Genomic DNA, 23,763 nt, shown 5'->3' with positions numbered 1-23,763 from the left:
ACTGTGCGCGGTAGGTCTCTTTTCATATTTTTCCTTCATGTTTGAAAATATTTCAAATCTTTACCTATTTTATTAGGATGACACCTTTTTAGATGATCTTCGAGCTTCGATGGTTTCATAGAGTCATTGATTAAAATTTTGCTGTACAAAAGGCATATAGGCAATCGCTTGTCTGCCTTTGATGGAAGAAATCCAAATTTTAAATAATCAACACTGTATAGTCGACATTTCTTCTTAGATTCAGCTGATACGAAACATGTCGTATCAGTTACCTACCGGTAAATAAAAAAAAAAAAAACTTTGTTTTAGTCATCTCAAGGCAGTCTTACTTAACAGGATATGACTATTTTAACAGAATAGGATTAATTAATTATTGCAATGAAATAAAGTACCAGCGGCAAACTGATTCTAATTATTAAAAGCGATAAATCGGTAAGATCCATAATAAAGTTTTATGAAAATGGCTGAACCGATTTTAATGTGATGTAAAACATTTTTTCATTAATTATATTTTGATATATTTCTGTAAATTCTAAAGAAAATACTTTTAAATAACCAGTATTTTGATATCACAACTCTGCGATTTTAATCATTTATTTATTACTTTGATGCACGTTACGAGTATGTAAAGACAGGTACAATTTATGAAAATATACAACGTGTAACAGAATAAGGGTTACAACCGGGAAATGGAAATCATGGATGTTCAGGATCAGTTCTTAAGTCGATTCCAATAGTTTTTTTTTATATATCTGAAAAAAAATTTAGACCAAAAATTAATAAATCCTTAAACGAAGAGATTTCTTTTAGGAATAAGCCTCGCCTTTTGTACCTACGTATTTTTTGTAATTTGTGCATTTTTTGTTTACTGACGTGTACAATAAATTGTCAAATAAATAAATAATAACAATAAACAAAATAAAAGTAAGTATAACAAAAAAGCAGGTAAGTACTTACTACTTTTTCCGACATTGGCAAACGCTGACATCTATTCACTTTACTTTTCTTTTCGAAATTCCGGAAACAAATGAGTAACGTTTATCCTTGGCAATCGTATTTATATTAGTGAAGAATCAAACAAGTTCATGCAAGATTGCTAGCACACACACCACAAGTCGTATTTCGTCCCTTTGCACGTCTGAACAAGCGTTGCGCACGGTGGCGGCGGCACTTTGCAAGACTTGACACGTTTGTTGTACTGAATATGGAATATGCAAGTTTTACAAGTAACAGTCGCTGAGCTTCTAAAACCCCAGGGGTCAATGATTTAGGGAATCAATGGGTGGACCACTTCTGGGACCACACTGGGAATCAATGATTTATATTAATATTACAATAATTTTTAAAACATTAAAATTTATTTACAAGACATTTATTTTTCCACTAAAAGAATTTGTAATCTTGTAGAGATATTTCTGAGTAATTTCAGCTCTTTTTAAAATAATGATGAAAAAAATTCTCAAAACACAAAATGCTTTTCATATTCTCGTATTCATATATACTGAATAATTAATTACGAGAAAAGTAGGATGCTTCGAGTTATTCTTCAGGGGTAGGATTATTTTATTCAAACCGTGATTTATCCGTTTTTTATCCCATTTTATCACTGATTTTATCCCATTTTTTTTTTGAATGATTAATTCTGTGTATTTTAGTTACTTCCATAAAATATTTAATTATTAAGTATATTAAATACACATAAGTATATTAAATTATCATTTCCATATTTTCCACACACCTTTCCACCATTTTGAGTTCTGCGGATATGTCAGACAATAAGGGAGGGACTTCTTTGTTTGTAATGAAGAAGGGTCGGTTATGTGAGGACCGATCCAGGAATTCAGTAAGGTGTTCAAAAAGTACACGCAAGCCTCATTGCTGAAGTGTTTATTAGTAAAACAGCGTCTCCTAGTTATTTCTAAAATATAAATAAACTACCGGTAATTCGCGCACAGCAAAATCACACACTACCTCGTTTTAAATACATGGTGAATATAGCTAAAATATTAAAACAATCAATGCTGACCACTTGCAGACGCGTGAGCAATGCTAACATGGTATTTGCTGATCACGCATATACGCGTGGTAGTATAGCGCCTTTTCTATCTTTAATGGCGGGGTGAACAAGTTGCAGTATCGTATGTAAGCATCAGAAAAGCATACATTTTTTTAGTATGCAGTTCGTTAGTAGTTACCCTGAACAGGCTTTTTTTGGTGGAATTTTAATTTCGTGGACTTTCATCAATTTTGAAAGACGACAGATTTATAATAAATTTGACTCGTTTTATAAATTATTTGTATTTCAGTTAGTATTGATTAAATAATTATGTTTTACTTTTATTTTATAGTCGATATATTGACAAAATTTTCCTTTTAAATTAATATTTTTTGGCGATTATTTTTTATCATATATAATAAAATGTACATTGGATAAATATTTTTAATTTTACTATTATTTTTTTAAATAAAAACGATAAAATAAACAACGTGTTATAAATGTTAATAAACAATGTGTTTCATTGTGTGTTTTAAACAGTATAGTTACTTGTTTGTCAGATCTAGTCTAAACTTTCAAAAGAATTTACGTAAAAAATAGTTTTCAGGTCGTAAACAAGTCAGGTGATAGATGAAATTGAATGAAAATAAACTGTAAATTAACTGCTATAAAAGTAATAAAAAATTCTAAAATCTACAAACTTAGGCGTTTCTTTTTTCATAAAACGAAACCAGATGAATTTTCGTGGACCCCCGCTTACGAATTGTTAACCCCAATTTTTTTGTCACGCCAACGTAGACCCCCGTCGAGTCTCCCGTGGACCACTGGGGGTCCACCTGGACCACTTTGGGAATCAATGCTCTAGGACAATGATTCCAAATGACTTTTAGCCAGCTGTACGTTAGTTTCACGTCCATTCACACCTTATCTTGTATGCGAACATGTAAACCTCTTGCAGGTTTTCCCTTCAGCGGAGTTTTTCTTTAAAAAATGACATAAGGAGGCAATTTTTTTTCATCTGCACAAGTGGCTAACATAACTGTGCATCTAATTTTTTTATGCTCTAGCTGTTTTCACCAGTACTCTAAATTCGCCCAGTTAGTTTAAAGTTGTGTTTCGCAGCATTTCAAAAAATACAGGTGTTTCATCGGCATTTCCAATCTGATATGAGGTACTGATTTTTTCCTCTTTCCCGTAGTACATTTTGTTGAAACTCCAAAACTTTGTCAGTATATTCTGCTTGTAGTCGTTGGCACAAAGAAGTTATGCACCTCAAAGTGAATCCTTTTCTTCTCATTAATCACACCACCTGCCCTTGACTGGCTTTAAAGTCACTCAGACTTATTTGGTGTTTTGCTACTTTATGCTCTTTCATTTTTGTCATTTCACAGGTCACTACACACTACTCTCTTCTCTTCCACCCATTCAATCACTGTATCATTTACTGCAGAATGGCTTTCTTTTTTTAGGGCCATGAAAAGAACGAGTTCCTTTTTTTGCTGGTTTAAGTTAATCTCTCTGATTTCTCCAGTAACGAATCATGTTTGGTTATACCAAATACTCTCAACCCACTGCTTAGATACCATTTTTTTCCAGCAATTTCCAAAACATCTAACTTAAACCCTACAGTGAAACTTTTCCATGAATTTATTTTACTGGTAACACAGACAAAATACAAGAGAAACTCACTTTCAATAAAGTTGCTGGTGTTCTAATAAAAAGTCTTGTTTTACTACCAAAAAGAAAAGGTCGTTGGTTTGAAGCTGCTACTGTATGAAGGTCAACATCTCACCCCCCTTCCTCCTCCGTCAGATACCACTGCATTTTTTTGCAAACACCTGAAAGGTTAAAATTTGTTCTTGGCCAACAACTAACTATAAGTATAGTAACAAAGAAATTCCTGAAGAACTGTTTTTCTAGGAATTAAAACCTGTCAAACTGACAGGTCTAACATTCTAAAATTTGCCAGCAAAACTTGGAGGTCTTACAATTGAGGGGGTCTTATTTTTAAATAAATATGGTATTTTTGTATGCTTGAACTTATAAATAAAAAAACTGTAGCATTATTTTTATCCTCCATATCTTCCTTTTTTTTGATATTGTAAAAATGGCTTGCATTATTTTAATGAAGTTACACAGATGTAAGGTTTTTTATATAATAATATATAATTTATTTATCCATTTATTGGAAATTTACATCTTTTTCACTGTATTGTTTATGTACATAGACTTATGTATCCATATATGTGTATGATGTATGTATCTGCAGCAGTGCACATACATTTATAAAACATCCTTGACCATATTTAGAGATATGATCAAAAACTTTTGAAATTCAGTGAAAATCATACCATTACAAATTTTTGAAGGATGGCTTTATAAGAGAAACTGCAAAACTAGAAGAAGATAATTTTCCATAGAATTAATTATTTAAAGATGTTTATTACTTAGAAGTTGCACTTCTAAATAATTAATTCACTAAATAATTCATTCATTAATTTATTCCATTAATTTTAATTAGAAAAAATCATAGAGCCTTATAGAAGAAAGTCTCACAAATATAAAATTAAAAAAGCTGATAGTAAACTTAAATTTTTTCTTACCAGCTGTCTCCAAAACGATTGTTATGAAACATAAAATTATATATCACTTAAATAATATCATAGATAAAATTATTTCCTATCAATTCAACCTTCAACTGAGCTGGGATTACATAAATGTACAAGTTTAATGTGTATTTCACTCTATAATAATAGACTACTTGCAGTTTAATGATATAGTACCAAATACAATTGGTTAAATAATTTTTTAATCAATACCAGACAAATTTTATGACTGCAGGTTAGCGAAAAATTTTGTTGCTTATATTTTTATTTAATAAATTTATAGGTGTATGCTTTATGTTTATGTTATGTATGTAAAATCTGTTACTACAAAAAGAAATATGTTTTGTTAACAATTTTGAATATCACTAGTAAAAAAAGCAAAACTTAAACTGGATATATCAATAATTCCTTGTAATTTACATTTCCAAAAAGGAATAATTAGAAATCTATGAGAAACTAATTGTTAGAATTCATATCTGCACATGGAAATATCAATGGTTTTCGATTAATACTTATATAAAGGAAACGTTAGAAATTAATATATTCTAACAAAGAAAAGACAATTATGAAAATCAAACCCTTATTTAAAACATATATTTTTCATACTAATCAATTCTATTGATTTCATTTCTGTTAATGGTTAGAACATTCTCTGCTCTATTTAATGTAATTTTAGTTAGATTTTTGCATTCCCTATACTTCTTAGAAGCCTTTTGAATTTGCAACTCAAAAATATTAATAATTTTGAGAGCCATTTCTTTTAATTGACAAAATTATCACTTAGCTAATCACTGACTGACTGATTCACGTATATATGAGTGAGGCTAATATGTACAAGTATTACACTTTTTAGTAATAGACTACTTACAAGTGCACTTTTGTAACTGTAAGTCTTCTTTCTTTTTCTGTTTAGCCTCCAGGAATTACTGTTCAGGTATTACTTCAGAGGATGAATGAAGAGAATGATATGTATGAGTGTAAATGAAGTGTTGTAGTCTTTTACAGTCTCAGTTCGACCATTCCTGAGGTGTGTGGTTGATTGAGACCCAACCACCAAAGAACACTGGTATCTATGATCTAGTATTTAAATCCGTATAAAAGTAACTGTCTTTACTAGGACGTGAACACTAGAACACTCAACTTCCAAATCAGCTGATTTGGGAAGACGTGTTCACCACTAGATCAACCCAGTGGGTTTGTAACTGTAAGCCTGCAGTTACAAGTCTGCACTTGTAAATTTTCTAGTACTGGAATGTTTGATTTTGTGTTATAACAGACTACAAGAATATAGTCCACAGCCACAGGAGGCTGGCTACATGTCAGTGTTATGAAACTTACACATTCATTTCAATTTTTACATTGATAAGAAGCAAAAGTTATCTTTTTCATATCAAATTTTTAATTTTTTTGGTGTATTAGATTTTGAATGACATATATTGTTGTTTGCCTATGGATATCCAAAAGCAAGAACCATTTCCATACAGTCTGATTTTTATCATTTATGTTTTAATTTATGTTAAAATAAGATGTAGGGCAGACTTTAAATTAAAATTTAGGCCAGACTTTATGTGAAAAGACAATTTTTTATATCTCTCAAAAAGCAGTACCAGAACGGTGTTCCGGCATCAGTACACCTCTGCCCAATTACCTACTGCAACTTTGTTGATTTAGTATCTACAAGCAATTCCATTCTAAGTTTATGTACTGAATTACATTAGTGTTACATTTCTGGTTCACTAAATCAGTATTTGTTGTTGCATTCTGTCATGGAATTCAACAACAAAGTGAGGTATGGAAGACAGCACCAAAGAATCATTAAAGTTAAAATTACTGATTGGCCATCCAGTAATTTTTTTAATGCTTGGACAGCCTTGAACTGTCAACTTCCTACATGGGAACACATTTTTAATTCCATAATTCATTCCAATATATGGCTAATGTTTTAATTTAAGTTAATAATATTTATTTTTCATTATTACATAAACTTGCTTATTAATGCATAAATTAAAAAATTAGTCATGTTTTTGAGTTTGTAAATATTATTAAATATTATTTTTTTAAATCTGCTATAGTTAAGAGAAGAGTCATCTGGTTTTTTAATTCATGCATATACAAAATATACAAGTATACACATATACATACAGAAATATATTTTTAAAAGAACAGTTTGAATCTTGTTATATTTTATGAGCTTAATCCCAACCACACAATTTCCATATACATTCTTGAGGCATATCAATGAGACCTTTTTAATCTGGATTACCTTCTTTCATACAAATAAAGCTGCATCTCATTATTCATTCATGAAAGGTTGGTAATGAAAAAATATCAACGATTTTACATTATTAGAAGGTTTTTTTTTTGTAAAAAGTTAGTAATTACCAGCTTTTATATTTTTAAGTTTTAGTTTTAATCCCTATTATCTGTAAAGTAAATGTATATTTAATAATAAAAAAAGAAATATTTTATAAAATAATTTCATGATACCTTACTCTGTAAAGAAATTTTGTGCTATTTTATTTTAAATCATTTTTTATTTTGTAAACTAATTTTGTAGATAATATTTCTACATAGAAAGTAGAAGTACCTGTTATTCACGTGATTGATGTAATAGAAACCATAGTAAAATATAATGTGGACATGATGTAACAAACTATTTTAGTATAGTCAAAAGAAAAAAGAAAACTTGTTAAATACAAAATATTGTGTTACAAAGATAAAATATCTTCAGCAAAAGTAAAAGTAACTAATGTTAGAAATTAACTAAGTAAGTATTTTGGAGAATTTAAACTTGAAGATACTATTTTTGGAGTGTAGCTGGAAAGTAAATGGAAAGAACTAATAAATGACAAGAATATATAGGAATATACTGAGATGAAAAACTACTGACATGTTACTTCGAATAAAAAGAAATTGATGATGAATTCAAAAAGATTCTATATTAATAATAGAATTTTAATAACAAGAATTCATTACAGTGCTGGGAATTTATTTTCAATTTATTGCAACAAGTGTTCATAATTTGCTGCTATAATTGCTATGCTACTTAAATTGAATTTAGGTTGTAGAAGTTAATATAAAAGATATTTGAAACTTCAGAAATCTCTTCAGTAAATGTATTATAACCCCAAACAAAGAAGAAACATATATGTACGAATATTACTACCATCTTGATATTGTGATATCTCATTGATAAGTTGGATTTCATTTATATGATGAATAAGATGGATAATCTCATTTGTCCTAAATTCATACTAGGAAAGTTTTTTTGATAAATGGAATGCTAGATGGAATTGTATACAGAGATAAACAAAGTTGCCTGTATAATAATTGTAGATCTTGAGAAAAAATTTGATAATTAGAAAGGAATAAGATGTTAAGAACAAGGAACTAGACTTTTTAAGAATTGTAAGACTAAATATAGAAAAAGAAGGGTTATCTGTTTTATAAAGAGGAATATCAATGTGGCAGGGGTGTATGAGGATGTGGTAAGTAATCTGTGAATTTGGAGTAGAAGACAAAGAAAGGCAAACTGCAATGAGAAAGAAGTTCAAAAGTCTTACTCACTTGTCTCTTATTTGAGAAGTAAATCTTCAGAAAACTGCTAATAATAATACAACCATATAATAAATATTATTGGTTCAGTTATTGGAGAAAAGAGTTAATTTGAAAAAGTGAGAGCAAAAGAAAGATTAAAAGGAACATAATGGTAAGATGTATATTTACATAGGAAAACATATTCCAGAAGAAAGAATTTTGTTGTTGAGGCCATGGATATTAAAGGTGGATAAAGTGAGAAAGCTATAAAACCAGATAAGCACAATAAACAGAAATATCTACAAATAAAATAAATTTTTTATTAAATATATAAATTTAGGCATTAAAAAAAATTCTTAAAAATTTTTATGTGCAATGTATGCTTTGTGGAAGAAGAGGGCAATAAGAAGGCCAGATTTCTAGTTTATATCAAGATTTGTATATTCATGAACTAAGATGAGGTTTTCCTCAACATATAATTATTTTTTTATTCTTGTTTTGTATGATAACAATCTGAATGTTGATTCACTTACATATTCTTGATCTGTTCTCTTGATTCTTGTACATGTAATATGAAAATGTAAATTATGTAGGACACTTATAAAAAATCACAATTTTGTAAGTTGTCTCTTGATATTGCAGCTTATAAAATATTTAAAATACAGTGATATCAGCTTTATTATTCCTATTACATTTTTATAAAATTTCTAATTTTAGATGCAATATTACAATATCACAATTTATTATAAAAAGAAATGTTTAGAATTACATTCTCCCGATTGTATAATTACTCTACAGTTTTTCCATATAGACTCCATTTTATAAAGGAGCAAATATTTTATTACAAAACATCCTCATGCATAAACAGATTATTTTTAAAATTGTTATGCATTTCCTAAATTTATTTTATTAATTAAATTATGTCAAATATAACCTGCTAATTGCAGAACTCACTCAGGTAGACATAACATAGCTGATCATGTGGAAAAATTCCCATTAATTTTAACAATAGTATTTTTGTTGCCCGCAAAGCAAAGTTTTGGGGTATTTTATTAGATGAAAAGTTCTGATAAGGTGATCAAACTAATTTCATTTGTAATAAATTCAAACCGTTTGTTTTGCTCTGAAGTACATTAATAAAACGTTAACCTTGTCATCATTATTAAATATTTATTATGTACCAACTTATATTCCCATATAAAGTGTAGTATCATCTCTTAGGACTTCTTCAAAAACTCAGAATGAGTTTTTAAGATATAAAATGGGCTGTCAGATCGTTTATCTGGGATCCATAAGTATGAATCATGTTGATCAATATTTAGAAAATATTTTAATTTATCCTTATATTTAAATTTATGAATGTGTAGTTTTTGCTAAAAGGAATGTTTACTTATTTTTAAAAAATAACAATATCTATCTTTAGCAAACCAGGCAACTGAATTGTTTTCAAATAACTTAGCATAATACTTTGCTTAGAAGAAAGGGCCTGTGCTTTATTGCACAAAAACTTAAGAACAATTCAAAAGATCTTCTCACCAATTTATTTAAAATACAAGTGAAAAATTTTCTTTATGGAAACATACTCATATGGGAAAAATTCAATGAATTTTAAATATACAAAAACAAAAAACAAAACAACTTATCTGCATCTCATTCAATATGTATTTAAATATGTGCTTAAAATAATTTTCGTAGCACATTCTAAACTGTGAGTTAAAGAATATTTTGTTGTAATTTTTTTTATAATGATTTGTAGTGTAATTGCATATAAGTACAGTGTGGGATCATTGTAATTTTTTCGAAGCTTGACTTTATTAGTTAATATACACATCAAAAATAAATTTTTTATTTACAATTGTACATGGCGATGTAATATAGTTAAAAATGAAGAAGTTTATTAACATAAACTGTATGAATCACAAAAAAATTCTAATTTAAAACTTTTTTTTTCTGTAGAATGATATTTTCTTTGAAGTTAATCTCTTGTATTTGTTATCATTTAATGTTTTATTTTATTTAATTCATTTGAATGATTTGATACCATATCTGCTGTGTATAACCTTTCTGATTATTTAATCTTTGTTAAATTTATATACAATTATTTTAAACAAAGTTGAGGCGTTTGTAATTTATATGGGATTGTTACAATATTGAAAACAATACACGGTAATAAAGTGAGACAAGAGACAAGTTTTGAGGTCAGACCAAAGCTAACATTGATTCACATTGGTTGACCAACAATCAAGCAGTCATATCTGCTTTAGAACTTCAAGTATGACAAACCTGCTTTGTAAACAGATAGGAAATCTGTTTGATCCCTAAAATTGTCCCTTCTCCTTTATATATAGTATATATATATATATATATATATATACACTGTTTCTCTTTTATGTGTATACTCCCTTTCATCTTTCATATTACATGACACCTAAAGGAATTTGCTAATACAAATTATTATAAACCTGCTATTGCATACTAACATCTTACTTTCATTAAATAATATTTAATCTTGCGAATAATTTGTAGTGCAGTGACGTAATGATATGAATGTTACACTCATGTTATGGTTATAGAAAAAACGTCCGCATACCAAATAGTTCATTTAAAGAAAAAGTGAATTTGACTTTACTTAAAAGATTTTACAGACTAACAACTTTCTTTCGATACAGAAAATGTTTAATTATTATTTTTTTTTTTTTGTATATTTTTTTAATATTTTTGCTCATTATTAATTTAAATAAATTTTTAAAATGCAAATGAAATATATGAAAGCAATGAAGCATTTTTAATAAATCCTGGCAGAGGCCACAGGAAAGATATGAACTAGAGAGATCTCAGGTGGTTTTATTTAATAAGAACTATTATATGAACAAAGAGCATAGTAGATGATCTATCATGCAGTGCGAAAAGTAAATGTATTTGTGTTCAGTGTAAAAACATAATACCGCTAAACTACATTTTTGCACTAATATTTTTACTCCCACAGATATGCAGCAATACTTTTTGGCAGATCAAGTAATATTTTTTGCTGGGAATCCCAGAATAACTTTAGTCAATATTTCATAGTCATTCAAATCAATAACACAGGTACAGGTATTGCTGTGATGTCTAGTGAAGATATCTTTAATCTTAGTTATAAAAACAAGGTAAAATATTAACAATTAAAAACTATGTTTATGAAATGGCTTACCTTATCATACGTTACTGATAGCCTGACAGTTAAGGGTGGGCCTTAGTGTCTTTTCAACATTTAACTCTACTCCATAACAGGACCAGCCCTAGTGGATATTTGCCACCATAGGCAAACCCAAAAAATCCTGCTACATAAACTTCAAAAAAACTTTAAAATATAAAAAAAAAAATACAGAATTATGAAAGAACCATGTTAAACAGAAAAATGACATATAATTGAATTAAGACAACAATAATACTAATACAGATTTCCAGGAAATTATTTTTTTGAAAAACAAAATTTATATATTTAATGAGCTAATGACAAAAAACTTACAAACTAAAACTAGTACCTACTATTTTCAGAGATAATTTAAATATATAGTTTTCAAACAGTAAACAAAACATGTACAATAATAATATTATTAAATGAATAAATAGTAAGTAATCTTATTTTCTGTATTCAAGTAATCAAAATATATTTTTGTGGGTTGTGTTTTTTTTGCACTCTATTTCAGGCAGTTTTGCAGCTCCTAAATTTTGTGACTGTAGGCAATCACAAATTTTTCTTGTTGTTTCACTACTATAAAGTGTTACCTCCATTAAAATATTTTTAAGAAAAATGTTCAACTTTTTGGTTTTTCTTAAGATATACTAGCAGACTTATTTCTTCCAATAAAGCACTTTTTTTGCATGAATTCACTTTTAATTTCTGCTTTACTTCATCAGTCCTTTGTAATTTTACTACTTAAATAAAAAATTCTGTAACATTTGATATATTATGTTCACCTAATTTAATATTAAACTTTACTTAATATTTAATTCCTCATTGACTTTCTTTAGGTCCCATTACTTTACCTTTGTTTTACTCTTATTTATTTTCAAATTGAATTTCTCTCCTAACAATAAATCCATACCATTCAGAATTTTCTCCAACTCACTTTTGATTTCTGGCTCAAGAAAAATGCCTTGACAAATCTTAACATTTCTATTTTTCTCAAAATATTATTTACTAACATTCAAAATACTTTTTACTAATAATTTAAATTAAATATTAAATAGTATTTTTAACATCTCTAGAAACATCTAGAAAACATTTTCTAGAAAAAAGAGATATAAGATCTTTTACTTTTACTATTCTGGTCTACTAACATTGTGTACTGTGAAGTTTGATAATTTCAGAAATTTGTAATATGATTTGAATCGATCATGACAGACTATTTATTGTCTTGCATATGTATAACCCCTGTATTACAGATTCACAACATATATTTTATTGAACAAGGACAGTACTCTTTATTTTTTGTTTTTTATAATGCCTCTTAAGCTCAATCACGTCCATTCTATCCATCTCTTTTAAGGTTTTCTGTTTCTTTCCACACGTTTTAAAATTATTATATCTCATATTATAACATATAATAAGTTACTTATATCAGATATATAAGCAGTAATTTACCCTTCCTCCACAGACTGTCTTGTAAAATATTTGGTTGCCTTCAGATTTTATTCAATCACTGGATTTTAAATCATTATAACAGTTTTTATTAAAAAATAACTGGAATCTTTCCCATCAAAACAAACCTGAAAGAAAAAAATTCCAATCTTTAGTTTACTTATTTCAGATTAAAATTCACTATTTTCTAAATCAAAAACACATTTGAATAATTTTGGCAAATTTTAAAAGTTACTGTGACGTTTTTAATCAGATTTTTCTACGAGGGATATCTCTAAAGTAAAGACCGCTGGAAATTTCTCTCCTTAAGTATGGCGAACCTGTGTCGTTATGGTCACGCTGGTAATGTACACTCTACATTGTTGCCTGTAAGTTATCGCGGTGTAGCATCTTTGATTATGTATGAGTTATTACGTTATAAAATGAATAGGAAAATCGATGTTGCCACCGACTGTGAAATACGTGGAGTCATACGTTTTTTAAACCATCAAAACGTTAAGCCGGCTGAAATTCATAGACAGTTGGTTGCTGTGTACGGTGATAATGTAATGAATGAAAGAAACGTCCGAAAATGATGTGAAAGGTTTAGAAATAACAGAATTATTGTGCATGATGAAGAACGTACGGGAGGCCTTTGATAATCACCGAGGACTTGTTGAAACACGTCGATGATGAAATAAGAAAAGATCGTCGCTCTACGATTTCCGACCTGGCCCTTCTTTTTCGAGATGTTTCAAGAGCTGTTATATCGGTCGCATTGTTCATGACCATATAGGCTTCAGAAAGGATTGTGCACGTTGGGTGTGCCGCACGTCTTAACGGAATGTCACAAAAAATCCGAATGGGATCTGCTTTTGAATTTTTGATGCGCTACACAGAAAAAGGTGATGAGTTTTATAATTCAATTGTTACCGGCGATGAAACATGGATTTCGTATTACACGCCAGAAAGAAAACGGCAGTCAAGTGAATGGCGTCATCCTCAGTCACCAAGCAGATGAACAAAGGTCAAGCCACAGTCATTTGGACGCAAACTGATGGCCACAGTATTTTGGGATCGGTTTGACATACTGCTGATTAATTTCATGCCATGTGGAACGTCTATAAATGGAGAAGTTTACTGTGAAACTCTATGTAAGTTACGGCGCGCCATTCAAAATCAGCGACGTGGGCGGCTGACCGACGGTGGCGTCATATTGCACGATAATGCATGTCCACATGGGTCCGACACGTGATTTACTGAGAACATTTGGATGGAAAATTAACGATCACTCATCATATATTCCGGACTTAGCTCCTTCTGATTTCCATTTGTTGGGGAAATTTAAAGAATTTTTGAATGGTAAGCAATTCGTGGGTGATGATGAACTTAAAAATACTGTAAATCAGCGGTTAAATAGACTGGCGGCAGAAGAATATGATGAGGGTATATTGAAGGTGGTGTAATGCTACAATAAATGTCTTACTTAATTCATGTAGCGATTATATAGAAAAGTAGTATAAGGTATGTAGTTAATAAAAAATATTTTTAAAGTTATCAAAATAAATTTTTTTACAATGAAACTGCCTTTACTTTAGAGATAATCTATTGTAAGTAGCAGATAGTATTTTTATTAAAATTCTTAATCCATCAGATTTTTCCATTACTATTTTTTGTATCTCCTAAAAATTTTATTAATTTTCAAAATTCCATAAGAAACATAAATTCTGGTTAGTGAATAAATTTTAATTTTTGACTACTTTATTTCTTGTATTATTTGAAAGGTGAATTGAGATAAAATTAACTTACAGATAAAATGATTAAAACTATCTAGTAGGATTCAATTAAAATTATTATGTAAGTTAATGTTTAGATATTAAATATAATTTGCTGATGTATCAGCTACAATGTTTGTTTTTTTTTCTTTGTTTTACAATCTTCAAACATTTATTATGCTTTACATCTTTATTCAAGGATACTTCTACAACTTTATTGCCTTTAATGGTGGAATTGCATGAGTTAGAAAGTAATATTTTTAGTTATCATTTGTAGCATTATATACTATTACTGAAAAGATTTGCAACATACATGGTTGGTAATTTTTTGTATCACATTTGGAATTAGCCACTCTTAATCTCTTAAATGTTTTAAATATTCTTTTTGGGCTGTTTCTGTTCTCATTATTAAAAATATTATTCGTAATATAATTATACATGGTATTTATCTAAATAAACACAGTATTATTGTTATTATTACTAATTTAAAGAACAAAAAAGGATAAAGAACTGAGCGCCTTCATAGAGGGTAGGGATATTTTCAAATATCCCTTCCCTTTTCCTTTAAGGGAAGACTCAAAGGATAAGTTGGTTGGTACATATTAAAGAATGGTGGCAACCAGTATGGTCAAAATAATATGGAAAGAAAGACTGCATGGAAAAAGAGAGAAATAGGCCAAGGAAGAGGTGGATGGATGACTGATATGAAAAATCTAATTTTGATGGGTGAGGAGGTAGAGAGTGCTGGCAACTGATAGCAACTGAGAGGCTTGGAGGACGATTGTTGAGGAGAACAAAGCCAGAAAGATTATTATGCTACAAAAAAAAGAATTATATTATTGAATGTGCATAAAAAATGCATATTCCCATTAGAACCAAACTAAACAGAAAATATAATACTTTACATTAATACAAAGTTGAAAATTCACAATGAATTCAAATCATACTGTAATAATAAAACATAGTTATTACAATAGAAAAATGACTCATCTTAATTAATTGATATAAAATAAAATTTAAATTGTTTACTTTTGTCTTGAAATTGGTAGATTTTTGTTTTTATTTGTGCTGAATGAATAGTGGACTATTGAAAATACTTTTTTGTATGGTTGCTATTTATATTGATTTAAAGAAATATATAAATTAAAAGATATTGTATTCTTATATCGTAGGTTTTGTGATAAGCTTCATGAAATATTTAAATAATTCAGATTGAAAAGAAATCATTTCTTCATATATTATATGATAAAATTGACTTTGCTTTTTTAAGCACAAACACAAATATGATTCACAATCAACATTCCACATCATTTCATCTGAATATCATAAATATATTCTTACGCTGAAATATTTCTTTTTTTTTGTACTTCATTTTTATGTAGATAAAAAAGTTATATTTTTCATAGCTTTTCACTTCACTACCAAATCTTCTATGTGCTTTGAAAGAATATTTCAATTTGCGATCACAATCAGTACTTTGCATCATTTTTATGAACATCTGTTTCTTTTCTTTGAATTTTGAAATTTCTTTGACTTTATTTTTCATATAAAAATACATAATGCTTTATTTTTTATGAACAAGCAATAATAAACGTATGACATTTTAAATGGACTAGGCTTTTATGTTATTCACAACATGCATATTGTTTACAGATAAATGAATGAATATTTATATTTGCATTTTTTTATTTTTTGTGTTTTATAACGTATAAACAAGTTTTTTTTATAGATATTAAGAATAACAAGTTGTAATTATTAAAATAGCTATTTTAGCCATATTGATTTTGTCATTGATGTTTTTACTTCACTAAATACAACAAAATGTTTCATTAAAAATTAAAGGACTTTTTTTATAATAATCATCCAATCTTTATTTCATTATTTCTAATCTTTATCAGAGCATGGAATAAATTGAACCTAGTGTATCATATTCCATGATAAAGTAGCCTGCTTAGGAATTGTTTCCAAAACTGCTCATAAACACATAATTGCAAAGCTGACTGTTGGTCAGTCTCAAAGAAAATGACCAGCTCTTTAAAGATTTATCCATCTTTTCTTGTTGGCAGCTAAATCATGTCTGATTTTCACAACATTTTCTGTTCTTGAACTTCCATCTCTGGTAGGTTATCTTTATTAGTTACCATTTAGTAATGATATTTGTTCTGTTCTCATTAATGTGACATCTTTCTTGTCATATAGTGGTAATTTCATCTAATTATGCTTCTTTAAGGATTATTAATAGAAGAAGAATACAATGTGATTAATAGATTAATGGTAAAAGTATTTTTAATATAGAAAATTTTAATATATAGGAATTTTTAAATTTATAATAGAAACATTACATTAATTTTAGTAATAATGTGATATATTCAGCTCTTGGATAAGTATTATACTTTATATGTGATTGTTCCAAAACACCTGAAAAACAGAGAGTAGCATGTTGAAAATAAAATTTTTTAAGTAAGAATAAAGTACTGCAGGTCATACTTATATTTAATTACGGTAATCAATTTCCATAATAAATTAATCCGAGATACTTTTATTAGGCTGGGCATTTGCATTTATGCATATTGTTGGAATTATTTGGCCAATGACCATGATTGATTGATTCCTAAAACAATAATAAAAACCATTTCTGTTTATAGTTACTGAAAAGCAATTAATCCAAAATGTTTGTTTAATGTTACTTAATTGTATGATCAATAACTATGATTAAATTTGGGAAGTTGTTAGAACGACTGACATTTGAAACAACAGTTGCCAGTTTATGTACCTCATGACAAATGACAAACAATGATGTATTGTACCACAAAGCAGGAAGTAATGTCATATTCTTTGTTAATGAAAGTCAAATTTGATTCATATATTTATTTTAAATCATCTATCAATACCGATTATCATCACATGTGTAGTACACAAGAGGAAATATTAAATCTTATTTACTGCATCTTTAATTACTAAATTTGAGCAATTATGTATGAATTATGCTGTTATATTCGAACTAAAAGTTTGTTTAGTTAAAGACTTCTTAATATTTAAATGATTAACTATTACATTCAGTAAAGAAACAGTTATCCTGCTAGTTAGTGGAACACATGTTACTAGACACCATATGGCACATCAGATTAAACCAGAGTGGCGAATCAAAGTTCTTTGGCACTTGCTCTCAATGAAAAAGAAATAAAGGACAAGGAAATGGTAGGAAAGAATAGAAAGGGAATAATTGGCTTGTAGAAAGGCAACCTCTGATAGGATTGATCAAGATACTTTACAGTTTTCCTGAAAACCTTCATTTATAATTTACATGTGTTTTCTAGAAAACACCATAAAACTATGATCCCAGTAACAATACAAACAATGTATGCTTATTTGACTCTGCCGTAAGACAGACACATACTCTGTTTACAGGAATCCTTGATATATCTCTGGAATTGTCTGTAAAATGATCAGTATTAATTGGCTATCAGTCTTCATTTACTGATTACCAATTTTCTGTTACCCACTTTTAGAATCATTCTAATTGTTTCTCAGTTCAATACTTAGGAATAAAATTAAACAAAAATTGTTTGATCAAGGCTTATTTTATCATTTCTTTAAATATAGTTGAGTGATAATTCTTCAAGTTATGGTTCCTTATTTTTTTCTGAATAAGAGATTTTAAGAATTGTTCTAATTTCTACAACTTTCAGTTACTGCCCTAATGAATAGAATAACAGTGCAAATCACGTTCTATTATTCCAGTCATTAATTGATGAAGTCTGATTAACATCTTTAAGTTAATTATATTAAGTATAATTCCTCTGCATTTATGAAAATATAATATAGATTTCTGAATTTATTTATAAAATTATTATTATTATGTATTCATTTAAAATGCAACATTATGTCCCAAGAAATTAAACTAGAACAGTTGTCAAGAATTCTGGTTTAAAAGTGTAGTCAGAGGGGTGCTTTAGCACATTGTAATTCCAATTGCTTTGTAATATCTATTGCTATGGTTTATCCTTAAATTCTTTCATTGGTTTTCTCACCGAACATTGAAATTGTTACATTAATATTTCCATTCTTTATTAAAATTTAAAGTTGTTTCTGTATATTTTGTTGAAAGTGTACCCAATTTTCAGTTTCACAATAACATATGTTAGAAAACATCACTTTTGTAACCTTTCCAAATTATATTGTTAAGTTTGATGTCGCTCAAAATATTTATATAAATAGATCATTTTCTATGAAAAATTATTTACAATTTTTTTATTATTAAAATATTATAACATTTTTTTCTTTTAGATTAAACTTAAATAAAAATAAGACTCATTATGGAAAAATACACCCTCCAAGAAAGAATAAAAATAGTGACATTTTATTTGGAATTTCATCAGAGGATTGTTTCCTAAAACACACTTAAAATTTAGGAAGTTTTACAAAACTACTAAATTACCTTGTGCAGCCATTTGCGAAGTGGTTTTGAAATTTGAACAGATTGGGTCAGTTGGGGAGCCAGAATATCAGGAAGACCAAGATTTTCCAGAAGTAATGAAAATATTTAGTTTGTAAGGAACAGTGAGATGGATGCCACAATTGCCAACATGAAAACATTCCATTCTGTTGGGCATTAGTCAAATCAAACATCATTGAGCAGAATATTGCACAAGGATTTAAAAAAATTTTCTTACAAAATCCAATTAATGTTTGAGCCCATAAAATGGACTCAAACAATTATGCATTACTCCTGAAATATTCCTGGCAATTTATCAACACAATGATTCTGACGATTTCTTTTTGCCTAATTTGCGCATGAGTGACAAAACCCATTTCCACCTTAGCGGCTATGTCATCAAAAAAATTGCTTATTTTTGGGGTGCTGTTGATCCAAAAATTACATATGAATGTTCTTCACACACACAAAAAGTTACGGTGTGGTGTGCTGCTTCCCAACAAAGAATCATCAGGGGTTTTTTTTGTTTTTTTTTTTAAGAAAATGGTGTTTCGGTGACATTGAATAGTAATAGATATTGGCAAATGCTTGAGGAATCTTTCATTCTCGATCTTGAAGATGACATTGAAGAGACCTGGTTCCAGCAAGATGTATGGCTCACACAAGCAGAGCCACAATGGAGTTCCTTAGGTCAGTGTTTGGAAATTGAATAATTTTGAAAACCTAGATTTTCATTGGCCTACAAGGTCACCAGATTTGACAGCACCTGATTTTTTTTCTTTAGGGCTACTTAGAAGAAAAGATTTATATCAATAAGCCACTAAATTTAGAAGAGCTAAAAATCAACATTTGACCTGACAACAGTGGCAATACTGGAATAAACATTAATTTTAACTACAAAAATTAAAATTATGCTAACCAGACACGACTGCTGAAAAAATTACTCTTTTGTCCTGGTTTAATTCCATCATGAATTTGTATTAACTAGCAAATAACCCGTTTGAAATTTTAAATTGAAAGAGTGGTTGCAAGGATGTAACAGCATTTCCGTTAACTGTGATCTGTTAGATCGAGAGTGTACCTGATGCTTGCAAAAATTAGCCTTTAACCTACTAACAGGCACCCCATTTGAATTTTGAAAGTCGGATGATTTTTTGCAGAGATATTATAAGAGCATACCATTGCACCTCTCAAAACAGCGCCCCAGGGGCACACTGTTTGTTACCAGTTGATGGTGATAATTGCTCTAGCCTCACACAAGGTGCTCGCACCACCCACCACTCTAGGCTTCACATGCAATTCCCACAGGAAGCCCATTATTATTAAACAGAATTTTTTTTAATTTATCTTAATATAATTTTATTTAACATAAATTTAATTCTATTATTTTGTAATTTTATTCATGCAATTGATTCGAATCATTCAATTCAGCCCAGCTAACACAATGATAGAGGCTCACAATTCACAGTTCATTAATTCAATTCATTAAAGTTTGTGCTTCAACCAGCAAATCTCCATAACTACATATATTTTTATAAACATATATATACACATACACACACATATATATTTATATAGCCTATGACACTCTTGGAAACATAAGCATTCCAACGCGGGGTCATTCATCTAAATTGGTTTGGCCATTGAGCTGCTGCAGTGGAACAAACGTACCAGCCTCTGTGATGCGAGTGTTAGCTTCTCAGCTTTTCATCCGGAGGTCCTGGATTCGAATCCCGGTCAGGCATGGCATTTTTACATATGCTACAAATCATTCATCTCATCCTCTGAAGCAATATCTAATGGTGGTCCCGGAGGTTAAACAAAAATTTATAAAAAGAAAAATTGGAACAAACATACACCCTAATAAAGAACTTGCTTACATGATCGAACATACTGCCCATCAAAAAATCATAAGATTTTTTCTTAAATGTTTATAAACAATAAATAACAGCAGTAGTAATAATTATACAATAAAATAAATTTTACTACTGTAATTCAATATCACAGTAGATCTTAAAACACAACTATTTTCAATACAAATAAATTGATATTGAAAATACTATCGATTATCCATTTATAATTGTATATATGATCTTTACTTTCTTGTACAAAGTAAAGAAAGTATTGTAATCGCGAAAAATTTCGGTTTTCAGATTTCAATGGAAATATCCATTTTGATCATCTCTGAATCCATTTTGACTAGTTTCGGCATAATAACTGTATGTACGTATGTATCTCACATAACTATATATTTTTGCTATCATTTTAATTCTTCATTATTTGCAGTTATTATTAATAATTATTTTTCCCCACTTCTCACATCTCTGACCATCTTCCACTCTATGAGCAATATGATTTATGATTAATGGACTTCCAGCTACCAGCAGTATGATAGCATTGTGTAATAGATATTTAATGGTTTTTTTTTATTCTGTCATTAAATTAAATAACTGAAAAAAGCCAGTATAAAACCATTGTCAATAATTATTACTGGATATATATATAGGTATATAAATTCATGACTAACTTCATGTGTTTAAAAGAAAACAATCTGAAAAAATTCTGATAAATTTGTAAGTTTTTATATGTTTGGTTATTGTATTTCTGTAATCTTAAAACAAAATGAATTCTAGTGAAATATAAAATTATTAATTTTTTAATTTGATAAGAGTTTTTTTAATCATCAAAACATTTTTTGTTATACAGGTGACTTTCATCAGTAAATTTCAACATACCCCCAGTCATGAACTCCCATTAAAAATCACTGATAGAAAGTCTTCAAATTTAATTAAAATGTCTTCTGTAACGATCATTTAAAATACAGCACTATGAAAACATAAATAAATTTTATATTATCAAGTATAAAATAAAATTAAAGCGATGAATAAATTAATAGCTCTTTACTTTTTTTTGTTATTGTAATATTGAAATACTATTTTGTTCTTCACATTTTTTGGATGAAAAAATAAAACTTTTTATAGACTTTTTTAATCTATATTTCTTTCAGATTTCATTTTATCAATGATTATAATCTCCCAATACAACTACTATATGTATTTTACAAATATTATTTTAGTTTTATTTACTTTTATTCTTTTCGGTAGAGGAAGTAAAGAAATTTACATTAGACGTCTATTTATATGTAGTGAAAAATGACATCTGTGGAACATGCATAGCATTCATTTGCATACTTTAGATTCTAGGGAGTTAGATGGAAAAAGGGATCTGCTTTAAAGCTAAATGGGTGAGGCTATATAAAAACATCCCAAAAATCATGCCCTACTAGTTTGTAATCATAACACCTATAGCAAGTTGCTAAGGAGGAGTTAGGTAAGGAAAGGAATTCTGTTGCCTTGGTAACTGTGTCTCAGTAACATCAAATTCCTTTCCCCATAACAGCTCAGAGTAACCAATTCCTGAGCTACATATTGAACTGCATATTTGTAGAGTTTGTAAATAATCACCAGTGTGGTAGATGTCAGTAATTAAATTAATATTTAATTAATTAATTAATATGCTATTTCATAAATCAGGGACATACGATTGTTACATATTATAATTATCAGAAGCATGAAATGAACTGGAATGAACTAGGGTTACTGTCTCCATTCACTTTCATATACTGTAATAAATTTAAAATTAAAAAATTGAAATGTTATGTTTTAAGTACCTAAAGCTTAACTTAAAATTAAATATTTTGTTTATAATTTTATCCAGATTTATTTTTTAATGTTGACAATAACAACCTTGTAAGTGCATGGAAGCTATTATTCCACTTATGCTAATACTTAATGATTAGCACCTTCTCAAAATTTTATCACAGTATTCTAAGTTATTCATAAAGAATATTAATCATTTTAATGGATGGAAAGATTTTTTAGTGGTTTTAATATTAATCACTTGAATCGATAGACAAATATTTTAGTGGTTTTTTTAGTAGTTTTAGTGGTTTCACAATTTACTACGATTTTGTACCAATTTTAGGCTATTCTATTTCATAACCATAAAATATGTGCATTTCTGTAGGCCCTTAATCACAATTTTCTCTTTTCTTTACACACACTAATTGTAGACTTTTCTTAAGTAATTTTTGGTTTTTAGCTCGTGTTTATATTTAGTTCTTTTCGTTACTGCCTATTTGTCCTTTTACAGTTCCTGCCAGAATTTGTTACAACATATGTTCTATTTGTAAATGAGATCCACTTAGAACTTCCATACCTTCATTTTTTTGAGAGACCAACCATCTTTATCAATTTCCTTCAGCTATCTTACCAATTTTTTTACCTTTTTCCCTTTTTTTCTTTTACCAATTTTTCTCTGTTATCTATTATTTCATAATACCCACCTCTTGTTCATACTACTTGTTTTTTTCTCAAACCAATTTTCATTTTTTTTCCATTCATTATGTTTTTCTTTTAACTTATTTCCTATCCAGTTTCAATTTCTATTCATTTTTTTAAATTTTATAAATATGTTTTCAGCTTGGGGGTTGGGACCCCCACAGCAGTCACAAAATTAGGCTACAACTTAACATGTAAACAATAATGAAATCATTTTATGAGAAAAAAAAATCATTTATTATAAACATTTTACTTACATTTACAACTACAGATGAAAGAAAATTAATGAGTTGGTTTCATTTGTTTCTCCTTTAAAAGTTTTTCCATAAGTGGATCTATGTTAGAAACACAAAAGCAAATTGTTTCAAGTGATAAAAGACGATTCCAATATTTACTTTTTAGCCCAACCATAGATGAAAAACCCTTTTCATAGAATTAAGCTGCAGCGAAAGGGATTAATATTTTCAATGC

General features: G+C 28.7%; 1 protein-coding gene across 5 annotated transcripts in view; it reads left to right on the top strand.

Moving 5' to 3' along the window:
* Positions 1-23,763, top strand: part of LOC142325295 (A-type potassium channel modulatory protein KCNIP1-like) — a 698,781-nt gene that overhangs the window by 667,155 nt on the left and 7,863 nt on the right. Inside the window, exon 6 of one of the 5 annotated variants that reach the window (XM_075366853.1) lies at positions 21,659-21,815. The exons of the other annotated variants lie outside the window; for them this stretch is intronic. Coding sequence (XP_075222968.1) covers positions 21,659-21,769 — 111 coding nt within the window. The 3' untranslated portion in view covers positions 21,770-21,815. Of the gene's footprint in view, positions 1-21,658; positions 21,816-23,763 lie in introns of those variants that run through there. 5 annotated transcript variants of the gene reach the window in all.

The sequence above is a fragment of the Lycorma delicatula genome, chromosome 5 (genome assembly GCF_047948215.1).
Source record: "Lycorma delicatula isolate Av1 chromosome 5, ASM4794821v1, whole genome shotgun sequence".
In the NCBI taxonomy this organism is placed as follows: Eukaryota; Metazoa; Arthropoda; class Insecta; order Hemiptera; family Fulgoridae; genus Lycorma; species Lycorma delicatula.
This window is presented reverse-complemented; position numbering and strand designations above follow the sequence as displayed.